The sequence below is a fragment of the Opisthocomus hoazin genome, chromosome 8 (genome assembly GCF_030867145.1).
Source record: "Opisthocomus hoazin isolate bOpiHoa1 chromosome 8, bOpiHoa1.hap1, whole genome shotgun sequence".
In the NCBI taxonomy this organism is placed as follows: Eukaryota; Metazoa; Chordata; class Aves; order Opisthocomiformes; family Opisthocomidae; genus Opisthocomus; species Opisthocomus hoazin.
Genome location: NC_134421.1, coordinates 18185258 through 18197879, shown reverse-complemented (window position 1 = coordinate 18197879; position 12622 = coordinate 18185258). Strand labels below are relative to the sequence as shown.

Below are 12622 nucleotides of genomic sequence, written 5' to 3'. Positions count from 1 at the left end.
GCTTCTTTTCACAAGCATTTCTGATATGTAGCATCCATTCTGTTCTTAAAATCATCACTCTTATTGCCACTATTCTACACTTGTTTTAATATTGTCAAAAATTTTTTAATTTCACACATCTTCTCAAAATACAACTTGAGGTGGTAAGAAAGCAGTTTAATAAAATTCCGTTTGTCTACTTAAATTATTCATGTATGGAAAATCGTTTTTCAGAAGTAATTTTTCAGATGCTATTTTTAATGCTGTGGCAACTCAAAAGCAGCTTTGTGTTGAATCTGCAAGCTCGGTATGTAGCTAATTCTCAGTGATGAATATGTGCTTTGCTTTTTGAAGGCAGTCTGGCTTGGAAATAAAATCATGGAAGTATGAAAATGCTGAACTGCACATGCAAAGTATGCTTCTGACTGTCCTGATGGTAAGCTTGCATGAATGTTAAAAATGTGGTAATTTGTTTATGCAATCACCCTCAGCTGTCTGTGATAATGTGCACTTATTTAGATGTAGAACTTCATATAAATAAAAGCAGTTTCCAAAGCGCTGAGAGGCATTGAAAAAAAAATGGTTAGGAAATTGGATTTTTTTGTAAATTCAGTCTGAAAGCTGAAGGAGAAACTAGAGGAAAAAAAAAAGAAAATTCCTCCAAGGTCACAACCAAATATTACGTCGCATGTCTTTATGATGCCTAAAAGGTTGCTTTGCAATTGGCATCTGTATTACATGTAATTCTCCTTTTTGGGAGGGTGAGGATTGTTTGACAGTTGTTTCCTGAACAGTAACTATAGTCATTTTTAATACATTGCAGTATGCAATAAATGAAGTCAATTTCTGATAATTATTAATGTATTTGTATCTCACTAAAAAAAACAGAAAATAACAGAGTTTTGAGGCTAGTCTGGACTGCAGTCTGACTGGCTCCATTTTCGTGGGCAATGAGAGAGTGTTTGTCTTGTCCTAGGTCAGCACTCACAGGAGAAACCCTCAGCAAGTGCCAGTCTATGGCACACTAGCTTCTGTATCGCTGAGAATTGCCTCCAGACCCTGTGACCTCATTAAACAGCATTACTGCTGCTCTTAGTGTAGAAATTGCCATCCAAGCTGAGAATTCCCTACACGGCCAATCTCTCTTATTTGTGTTACAGGTGGGTGGGGTAGCTACTTGAAATTGTGAGTCATTATTCTTGTGTGGTTTTAATTACTGTTGGAAGAATAAAACCAGCAGACAGCAATACAGAGATAAGACAATATCCTGACTCCAAAGTTTCAGACAGGCTGGTAATCTTCGGCTGCCTCCAGGGGTGCTGGCCTGATGGAACAGGCTTTTTATTGGAGATAAGCATCCCATGCTGCAAGTATCTTTAAAGAAATGGTGCAAAAGAGGAAAAAAGTGAGGGACAGCTCCCCAGAGCACATAATCCCTCTCAATCTCTGCAAATATCTAGGTGTTTTCACACTACCAAATGGGCAGGTGTGAATTATAAAAGAGCTACCATTAAGGAAATTTTTCCAAAGGCAGCTCCTCTTCAGTTTTAAACTCATCTTAAGTGCGGTTTAAGTGACATTGTTAGTCATAATGAACACGTGACCGGCAGATGCTCCTCAGTTTAAGTTTCTTCACCAGTTCATTGAGTTCTACTCCCTTTCTACACATTCATTGTTTTTAATGAAAAAAGCTTCTTTCCCCTGCCATGTTACCTGGTACTCCTCTACAAAATCTCTTCTGTGTTTATTTCTGATGTACCCCTTCTTGCTATTCTTTATATCTACACGAAAATTCTGGGATTTTAGCTAAAAGGTTATTTTATCTTTGGTAGTTCAGTGGTTTTAATTTTCTTGTGACCACTTAGAAGGGATCTATTTTTTTTGTCTCTGTTCCTCCCTCCTTAGAAAAATAAAGGGTAAACCTGCAAGGAGGAATTTCCTAGTGATTTTAGACCTCAGACTAATCTTCACTGCTTGGCAGAGAAAACCTGTCAGATGCTGACATTGCCAAATTACTTTCAGTTAAGACATGGACTCCACACACCACTTCAACTACAGTCATTGCTACTGGAAAAGTTTACAGCTGATCTGTCAGCCCCAACTGAGTTCACACTTAATATAAGGAAAGCTTAAAGACAAAAGTCGCGTGCTTGCTCCAGCAAGAAATCTTGAGGCCAGAAGCAAAAAGCAATTATTAACAATTAAGCAAAAAATAAGATGTAACTAGAAAAGTGTTCTTATCTTGTTAGTTACAATTGACATTGCTACCATTATCTAAGGGAACAAATTACCCACGTTCTGCTTGGTAAATGCACCCACTTGAGAGCTGATGTTTAATGTCTTAATATCTCACCTTCTCTCCCGGAAAGCTGTTCCCAACAGCAACTTCTTCTTCGAGCAGCTCGCTCTTCCTTGGCCAAGATGCAGTTCTTCTTTCCATCTTCTCTCATCCCTTTTTCTTCCTAATCTGCTATTCCATGTAAATTTAGCATTTGAAGCTTTCCATTTTCTCCAAGGTTCCTTTAAGTTAATGATCTCATTCTATTTATTAGCTTAAAGAATGTTACAATATTCTGTAGATCATAAAAATCACTAGTCATACAGAAGTTATGTCAGTTTTGAAGTTCTCACTGAGAAAGTGCACATGAATAGGACGGATGATAGATACCACCCTCACTTTCGGTTGAGGAACTCACACTGCCATGACACATGCATGCAGTCCTGTAGATCCCTTTACTTTTCCAACATGAAGATTTGCCCTGGTTTCTATCCTATTTTTAAAATGAGATAAAAGCCAACATTTTGTTTTCATCCTCCTCCTCCTCCTCGATACCTACTACTGCCATTTACCCTGTCCTGGCATACCACACGATATTGGAGGACCATTCCTCATTTCAGGCAGTGAACAAAAGATGCACCTAATCCATGTCTAAAGGTAAAAAGTGTTTCCAGTTACAGGAGGAGTAACTACTTTTTGCGTGTTTAAACTTCCTGTTGTCATTGAAACCTTGAACTTTTGATCAGGTTTGTTCAAAGCTTTTCTTGAAGTTCTTGAAAGGAATCCAGCATCTCATAGGCTCAAACTTTCATTCTCCAAGAAGTAAGGTTTGACCAGTTGCCCAGAAGCAATATACCAACACATTGGATAAAGTTCACAGTCACGCTTCTTCTGGATTGAAATGGTGATAATGCCCAAGTAATAAATGAGTATTACTGTCCTGTTAAAGTATATCCTAATTACCTGAAGCTAATGCACTTTTTCTAGTCCCAACACCTGTCATTTCTCTACCTGTCTACAGCTCTTCTAAACCATTGTTTACTTCGCTGAACAGAGTACCTTGAACTTTTTAAGGACATGGCAGAGCAGCTGGTGACAACTCTAAGTACATGTGCCTGAGGAGAGAAAGCTAGAGGTACATTGTATAGGAAACAATATTTTTGATTACAAGAATTAAAATTTTTTTGAAAAGGAGAGCAATCCTCTAGATAAAAGAAATTATTTTTCAGAATGGTTGGGCAGGGCATTGGTGCTTGGTTTGGCAAAAGAGAGGTGTTTTGTTATTCCTTGATTCTGGATCTGGCAGGAAGCAACTTAATAAAACTGTAGGAGGGAAGACCAGTTCAAAAAAAGGCATACCTGAATTCAGAAAGCCTCATTAAATAAAAAACCAGCAATATGTCAGCCACTTGTTGGTGCAGCAGATTCTTGTGATGCAGCAGCAGTTCCAGTAGAAGGCACACAAACACCATCCTACCTGCTGCTGTATCATCTCCTAACACAGCAATGGAAGTTGCGGCTGCTGTGGCAGCAGTTTCAGTGAAAGGGCCACAAGGATCAACAAGATGCCTGGCTGGACCATAAGAAACCAAGATACCAAGAGGATAAAGTGAGGAAGCAACCCATGGAAAATGAGGATATTGTCACCAAAAACAAACCCAAAGCCCAAACCTGGTAGAAGTATCTCTTGGAGACTTTCGAGTGGCTGAGATCTGACTGGCACAGGCATGAACTAGCTGCCAATACAGCTCCTACCTCAGTGTAGGTCCCAGCGCTCACATTAAGTGAAGTAGAAGAAAAACTGCCACCCATGTCACCCAAGCTTGAGCAGGGAAACTTAATATTGATTTAAGCAGAAGACGTTTTTGCCCACATTCCCATCCTAGGGCAACAGCCTCACAGCTCCTGGAAGTATTCAGCCTTTGAAACGGAAAGCAAGCTCCCTGGAGATAGACACAACTGATCGTAAGCGCAGCTCTGCCTTCTGATGGGACCCTGGGCCTGCTGCTGCGGGGCGTCCAGCCCAGACGAAGCCACACAGACGGAACAGCATCTTCCATTAGGTCCAGGAACGAAACAGGATACAGCTCTGACTCTAACACAACAAACACTAAGAGCCCAAAAGGAAGAGAGACTGCTAGAGGTTTGTCTCCCAGGCAGACAAGTGACCCCAAGGCAGAGCACGAGGATCCCACCTGCACCAGGGTAGGGGCCTCTGGTGGCTTACTGGGCTGTCTCCATCGTTTTCTGTAGCTGAAATAAAGTCAGGTCAAGAAACTTCCACTCACTGATGTGGCTGTAGTACCTGTAGTTCTGAGCATCCACTTTGTATGCTCTGCTTATACTGGCTTTCACCAATGAAATAAAAAACATCTTCAAAGTCACCTCAAAATTGCTCTCTTTCTGCAGTTGTTACTTTTTTTTTAAACTCTTAATGTGCCTCTTTCAAGAGACACTTTCATTATTAGGTGTTTCTCAGATAACATACAAGAGGAAGGAATCTGTATTCTATGTTGGACCATTTTTAGCATGGTCATATCCTGACAGAAAGCAAAATAACTGGCAAACATATCTAATTACTTTTTTTTTTTTTAATTTTGTGCTCCAGTGACAAGTGCAGCACATTATACTATGTACAAACAATACCTGAGACAGAGCTTAATGCTAAAGAACAAAACAGACAGCAGAACAGGAAAACAATGATGAAAAAAAACCACAAATCTAACTCCTCTTGAAACTGTTTGATATGGCACAAGCCTGGAACTCTTCTGGTATATTCAAAACTAAATTCCTGGAGAAGGTAAGCTCTAGTGGATTTGGTGTGTTTCTTGGGAGTCTTTCCTGAGCGCTCCCAGTATCTTAGACCAAACGTAATGACAACATGCTCCAGTACCTGCTGTGCTTGGAGCTGCTGCCGAGTTTCTTTATGATCTAGTTTAGATACTCAGACCCAGAGCAAGCTGTCGTTGGTAACTGCACTTTAAATTCACAGATCCAGAACTACTGTTTGTCTAGCTGCATAAACAAATGTTGAGCCTCATAAAAAGAAGTGTGCTCCAAGATTCTCAGAGGTCAGATAACATATAAATATGAGGGTTTATTTGTCTAATTAAACTCCCAGAAGAGAGGAAGAGGAGTATATAAACAAACCAGGAAATACCTACGAAAACTTTAGATGTGAAAGGCTGCTTCTACTATCAAAGGCTGCAATCTCATAACTTAGAACTGGCTACCTGAAGCTACTTCCAAGAACTGCTTCTGGTTTTCTCTGTAATCCTATCATGGGTCAGATGAGTTGTTCCTATTCAGCCTGTCTTTTCCCTACTCTAAACAGTGTGTTAAAAATCTCACCAGGGTGTGCTTCCAGGTGTATCTACGCTACAACCAAGATAAACTACCGAATTCAGATACTTGCAAAACTCATTTTCTTGTCCTACATTCATTACTTCTGAATACATATCTTAGGGGACTGAAAGACAGAACTGAGGTTTTTTTTTTTAATTTTCACCCCTTTCCAAGGACAACTCCAAATACTATCTGCAAAATTAATTGTCATATTCTTGTTATTCTTTCAATGTCTAGTCTCCCATCTGGTAATTGAAAACAAGCATTCAGCAGAGCTGCAGAAGAGCCCACGATTTCTACATAAGACTTTTGCTTCTGAGCAATAAATTGTTCTTTTGCTGAGGAAAGGCCCCTTTCTACAATCACAAGGTTTAATGACATCATAGACTACGCAGAAATTTTGATGAGAACTAGAATCTCCCTGGCAGGATCTGCAGGTCTGGAGCTTAGTGATACTCACTCGGTTTGAATCCAGAAATACATTGTCCATTATGTGCATCATCAGATAGCTGCATGAAATTCTCAACAGGAGAACAAGTGGGATTTCCAAATAATTTTATTATGATGCTGAAAGTAAAAACATATTTGAGGAATACCTCTACCAAGGTTGCTAGTCATACTAGAACATGCAAGGTTTTAAGACAGAACGAACTTCTATAAAGCTCAACAAAGCCTCCCAAGCTTCAGAGACAGCCTACCTTTCTCAGATCAGATCAGGTTCTGCTGACTTCCTCCTGCAAGCAGTATTCTGCAGTGTCCTCCATTCCCTGTTAGTGAAATCATAACTTTCAATAACACCATTCTAGTGTCACGTGTCTTCTCTGGAGTCTAAATGAAAGTAAGCAGTCAAGTCAAAAGACTTCATAAGCAACGAAGAGGACAACATCAAGCACTGTGATGAATGCAGTTTGGAAAGTGTAGTAATGTGCTGCACAGAATGGCCTGCTATAATTATCCAAAATAATACACATAGGTAAATTACGTTTGCTTTGCATAACATGAGCGCATTTTTTTAAAGAGAACAAAAACCATCCTACCTAGTATTTCTGAGGCTAAGAGGAGCAAAAAACGGTAACGTCTTTCTCTCTGCTCCAATGAAGCTGGAGAACACAGCGCACACGAAGATGTCCCTAGCTTCCTGAAACTCAGCCGTGCCTTGGTGGCACACCTCCAGCTGGGAACACCAGCCACTGGTCTGTCAAAGTAGGTGGTGACAGACTGAAACGCACTGTTCGCAGGCAGCTCCCGCTCACGGCGGGAGTCTCGCTGCTGCTCCTACCCTGCCTTCCTTGTGTTGGCCCCTGTCTGGAGGACAACTCCTCCTCACCAATCCACACCTGCTCGCTCCCTGCAACCTCAACTGGTGCCCCACAGCCCAGGCACGGCCGCAGAAGCAGCCGCCTTTCCTCAGAGGACAGCCGGGCTGCCAGAGCAAGGCCCGCTCTTCTGCAGGAGCGGGCTGGGCTCAGCCCCGCACGGAGCAAGCCCTAGTCTCCTCCGCCGGTCCAGCAGCGCTTCGGCCGGTGTGTGCTGACGCCACCGAGACAAGACGCGTTCCCACCGCCGCTCCTGCAGCCGGGAGCCGGCCGGGCCGCCCACGCCGCCAGACTCTCCATCGCTTTTAGGATCTGGGGGTGGTGGGTTTTTTTTCTGGTGACTGACCTACAGCTGCTGAACTGGAGAGGCCTCAGCGCGCCTTCCTCTCAGCAGGCCCGCCGGCCGCCCCACGCTGCCCCGTCAGCACCCGCTGCCGGCGGCAGGGGCAGCACCGTCCCGCCGAGGGCTCCCGACGCCCCCTCATCACGAAGCGGCCCGGGCCGGGGGAGCCCCGTCCAGCCTCCGCGGGGCCGCGCCAGGCCTCAGGGGAGGGGGGGGATCGCCGCCAGGCCGCTCCCCTGGCGCCAACGGCCGCCCGGCGGCGAGAGGGAAGGCGGCGGCGGCGCGGCCGCCATTGCCCCGCGACGCCGTGCCGAGGGGCGGGGGCGCTCGGGGCGGCCGGCAGGGTGGCGAGCGGCGCGGCGGGCCGCGGGCCCTTTAAGGCGCCGACGGCAGGCAGCGTGCACATCGCCAAGGCAACCGGGGGCGGGGGCCGGCGGCCGCGGCGTGTCGGCGCCGGCGGCCGCGCTGACGTCGCGGGGAAGCTGAGCAATAACAGCGGCGACGCGGGGCGGCGCGACGGCGTCGGCGTCTGCGGTGCGCTTGCGCGGCCTGCGGGCCTGCTTCTATTTATGTGGGGGGGCGCCAAGATGGCGGGGGTGGAGGCGGCGAGGAGAACGTAGGGGGCAGCTCCGACCGGGCGGCGGAGGGGGGAGGGGAGAGGGGGGAGGAGGAGCCGGTGGGAGGGAGCGCGGAGAGCGGTGTCACCGAACGCGTGAGGCGGGGGCCGGCGACCGGCGGGCGGGGGGTGGGTGGGGGGGGGGGCGGCGGAGGATGGCGGAGCCGCGCCGGGTGCCGTTCATTAGCCTGTCACCCGTGAGGCGCCGCGAGGGCGAGAGCCCGGCGGTGGAGCGGGAGCCGCCGGGCCGCGAGCCGGAGCCGCCGGCGGGCCGCGAGGCGCCGCTGTTGGCGCCGCCGGAACCGCCGCACGAGCCCTCCCGGCCAGAGCCGCCGCCGCCGCCGCCCCGCGAGAGCGCCGCCCGCCTGGAGCCGCCCCGCGAGACCGGCCGGCCCGAGCAGCAGCCGCAGCGGGAGCCTCCCCGGCCCGAGCCGCCGCCGCTGCCGCCGCCGCAGCTACCGCCGCCGCCGCGCCAGAGCGGCCGGCAGGAGCCGCCGCCGCCGCCGCAGGAGGCGCTCCCGCTCCGCCAGACGGTCCGCCTGGAGGTGGTGCTGAAGGACCCCACCGAGGAGGGCTGCGTGGAGTTCAGCTACCCGGAGCTGCTGCTGTGCGGGGACTCGCGGGTACGGGACCTCCCCTCCCCTTCCCCACCCCCTCCCCTCCCGCAGGGCCGGGCCGGGCCCCGCCGCGCCTCCTCCTCCGCGCCCGGGGCCCGGTGGGCAGTCGGCCCCGGCCTCGCCGATAACGTTATCGGTGGCCCCGTCCCGCTCCGGGGTGGGCCCGGCCCGGCGGGGCGGCGCCCTGGAGGGAAGTCCGGCGGCCTCGCCGTCGCTCCGGGCTCCTCCTGGCGCTGAGGCTGCGCCTGTGCCCTTGGCGGGGGAAAGGGGAGGCTTCGCGCTTGTCGCCCCTCCGCTGGCCGAGGGCTCCCGGGTGGCTTTACCGGGAGCTGCCGGCGCTTGCTACCGGCAGGGGCGGGGGAGCGCCGGTGCCTGGTGCCCCGCGTACCGCCGCTCCCCTCCCCTCGCAGCCTCCCGTCCCGGGAGCGTTCCGAACGGAGCTGTTACCGTGCCCGTCTCTTTGCCTGGGTGTCCGTAGGCTGCGTGCGGGTAAAGGAAGCGCTGCTGGCCCGGCTCTGCCGCAAGCCTGGAGAAGCTGTGAGGGAGCTGTAGCAGGCTTGGAGATGAGTTTCTGCAGCCTTGGTGCTGGGGGCAGGTATGAATGAGAGTTGGTGCTGTTGGAACTAGAACTTCACCTGTAAAAAACTTCAGTCAAGAAAAAAAAAGTACTTTCGCTTTTCCTCCCAACCAGAAAATATGTGGTAGTCGAACTACTTTGATTTGTAAGGAAAACAGCTTGTGTGGACAACTTCAAGAAGCAAACAGCAGTGGCTGGTCAGCAGGACCCAGTGTTTTAAGTAGGAAGGAGAGACGCGTGTCCTTAGGCTGGTCACACTTGAGACACTCAGTGAATTGAGGACACCAGTGAAGTTGCGCTTGATTTAAATAGCTGTGGCTGCTCTTAATTCTGGTATACAGACAATTTTAGAGAAAGTTTACATTCTTGGAAAGGGCGGAGAGCTAGGAAATAGCTACTGCTGATGAGGTTGTGATAGCTCTGGTGATAAAACCAAACCTCAAATATCAGTACTGATATCACCATTGGATTTTTACATCCAGCACAAGGTCAAGAATGATTAAGACCTCTGTTTTGTAAACCAAAGTGTTTCTAGCTGATGACAATGCCGTAACTGTACTTACTTACTGCTCACTTTTTTTGTTCTTTAGTAGAAGGGATGTATAACCGGATTGTGTTCAAATGGGGAATACGGAAAGGTCAATGACTTTGGATTTTAATCCCTCTGAGATTTTCTGATGCAAGTTAAGAGGTTCCTTCTGTTGATCCTGTCCTACAGCTATTGTGGGCAAACGGTGCCAGTTATGACTCCTCTGAATTGTTTTAGCAGTAGTCTGCTGCTCTCTAAGTGCCATCTTTCTGAGCAGTTCCTGCATGAAGGTGTAAATTGTGTTAGTGTTTAGAAGGGGCTCAATATGCAGAGGTTGACTTTACCCCTTGGCAGTTCCCTGTTCTGTAACTACGTTTTTCTGTAGGTTGCTGATATGTTAATGACATAACTGGTGAAAAATGACTTTATGTCGTTTTTTCTGATACAAATTCCATGTCTTCTGGGGGGAGCACTGATTTAGTGGATTTTTGGTACATTTGGGATCAGGATTCCTTTTAGGATAGAAATGCTTTGTAAGAAATTATGTATGTTTTCCAGCTCTCTGTAGAGTCCAGATTGGAATGAATGGATCATAATGTCCTGTCTGTTGCTGGACTGTGTGGAACAATCAACTGATTATGTACAACAGTGTCATAAATTGTGATCCTGTTAAAGTGATTATGGACTTTTGTTTAAAAACTGATATGTACTTGGCCTGTCAGTTGAACTTCATGCTTGCTATATGGTAGAAGCTGTAAAAGCTACTCTGATACAGACTTAAAACCTTGTATCAATTGGCAGGAAAAGACAGGGGAAATGCATTTTATCCAGCAATAAAATTAGTGCATGCTTATTCCTTCATAGCTAAAGCAAATGCAAAAGGAGAGTTTGCTCTGCACAGTGCAGGAGGATTAGGATGACAGAATTGTTTTACCGTGGTTGTTCTCAGACCAACAAATTATGTAATTTGTTCAGAGTCCTTAAACAGAAAAAAATGGGAAAGGAAAACTGATCTTGCTTGTGGAGTAGAATAGCTCTGATTTATACCAGTTAATGCAGCAGAGGAAACTACCTTGTTAAAATGAAGCTTGACCAAGAAATGCCTGTCCTCTACCACTTTTCTGCAGAATCTGTGAATTTTGCTCTTTCCACGTACGTAGTAACTAGTTGGTAGTTAAAGCTGTGGTTTTCAGTGGAATTTTAGATTTATGAGTTTGTTGTTGTTTTAGTAATGAATCAGTATTAAATGAAGTATGAACTTAGTTATGCAAACTCTTTTTTGTAGTGTGAGGAGGGATTGGGTTTTCTGAAAGCTATTTTTGACTGCTTATCCATTATAAGAAATGGCTCAACTTCCTTACAGCTATTCCGATTGAAGTGCCACATTACAAAATTAGGAGCTTGTCTTTCCATCTTGAAGTGTTGCTTGGAACTGGAGCAACCAAGAAGGTTCTCCAGAGGCATGCTGTTCTTGGAAGGGAAGGACTGGTGCAAAGGAATAATTTAAAAAGTTGCTTTCATAGGTGTCTTAATGAAACAGTAGAGAATCTCAGAACCTATTTGACAGCAGGAGTGCAACTTCTTTGCATTATTTTTTTTATTCCAAATTTGGGTTCCTAGTCTGAATCAGAAGCTAATCGAAATGTTTACATTAGAAACTTGTGCTGTCCTCATCCTGCTTTTTTGCCTTGATAAAGAGAACATGCTTTGATAGGGTTGTTGGTAGAGTTCATCTTTTGGTAGGAATTATTTTTGTAAAATTTTTGGATGAGTAATAAGTTAGTGTGGTGGAAGACTTTATTTGCCTCTTAAAAACTGGCAGAAATGAAAGTGCGCTCCCTTTTCTGTTGGCGCCATCGAAGCTTGGTGTGTAAAATTTAACTCAAACGGGTGAGCCAGAAGGCCATGTTGGCTTCTGTCAAGCAGGCTGTAAAGGTGCTGCAGTAGTAATCTTTTAAAATTACAACAAAGTCCATACAGCTGTCCATCAGAGCTCTTGGAAGCTGTCAAAATGAAAACTTAGTTGAACTTGAGATTCCCATAGTGCTTAACTAGTCAAAGTGGTAGTCAGCAACAGTTTGGTGGAGAGAGGCAAGTTAACACTTAAGTGCCAAATTTTGCTTGACCTCTGGTCTCAACCTTGTCTTGTTTCACAATTCAAAAGAACACACATTTGCCCAGCAGAAGGTGTGGGATAGGTTTTCCCAGCTAAAAGTATGGAAAACAGCATTGCTTGAATTGAGCAGTGTTTTATTTAGTTATGCCTGCAGCAAATGTGTAACTTATTGGGTATTTCAGGATTAATTATAACCTCTATGAACTTTTTTCTCAAAGTATTCAGTTTAGAAAATGTAAGATAACTGTATGATTTTGCAGTTTTGCTCAACTGACGTTTCTCATTACATTGGTCTTGATACTATTTAGCTAGCTTGTTGTTATTTGGTCACCATTTAGTCAATATATTGGCTTTTCAGACTGTGGAGGAAGGATCTTGCTTTTCTGAACTTAGTGTTTATTTTTGTTCTGTTTTAGTCTACCATAGGTCTTTGTTTATTCATCGATGAGTGGTCCATGCACAGTTAGTTGCCATCCATAAAATGGAACTCCATTCCACCATATTTTAGCATCCTAGTACCCACCCAACAATTACTGTATTTTATGTGAAATCTAATTTGAAGAAGGCAGCCCTTTTTTATGCCATACTTTATTTAGGGAAAAGAAAGGCCTATATAGAACATTGATTGACGTTGTGTCAGTGGTGAATACCTTTTTCTCAAAAAAAAAAAAAAAAAACTGGGGGTGGGTGCTTCCTGTGTATCTGTACAGCTGGAATATTAAATCTCTGTTGGCTGCCATAGTGGATATCTTGTAGAATTCATGCTATGATTACTGAAATTATCTGAAGAGAAAAGTAACAGTACAAGAGTTAAAGGAGTTACATTACTAGCTATGGTTGTAACTTACTGAGCTTTTTAGCCTCCTGTTTGCTTTCCTGCTGATAGTGTGCCAGGTACCTCTTGTG

The 12622-nt window shown here is 46.0% G+C and overlaps 1 protein-coding gene across 2 annotated transcripts in view; it reads left to right on the top strand.

Moving 5' to 3' along the window:
- The first annotated feature begins 8032 nt into the window (after positions 1-8032).
- UBN2 (ubinuclein 2) overlaps positions 8033-12622 on the top strand; it is a 55070-nt gene continuing 50480 nt past the window's right edge. Inside the window, exons 1-2 of one of the 2 annotated variants that reach the window (XM_075428164.1) lie at positions 8436-8500; positions 8973-9089. Coding sequence is in view for 1 of the 2 variants with exons in the window: in XM_075428163.1 (XP_075284278.1) it covers positions 8033-8500 (468 nt within the window). In the remaining variant the exon portion in view is untranslated. Of the gene's footprint in view, positions 8501-8972; positions 9090-12622 lie in introns of both variants that reach the window. The other variant, XM_075428163.1, reaches the window with a different exon arrangement.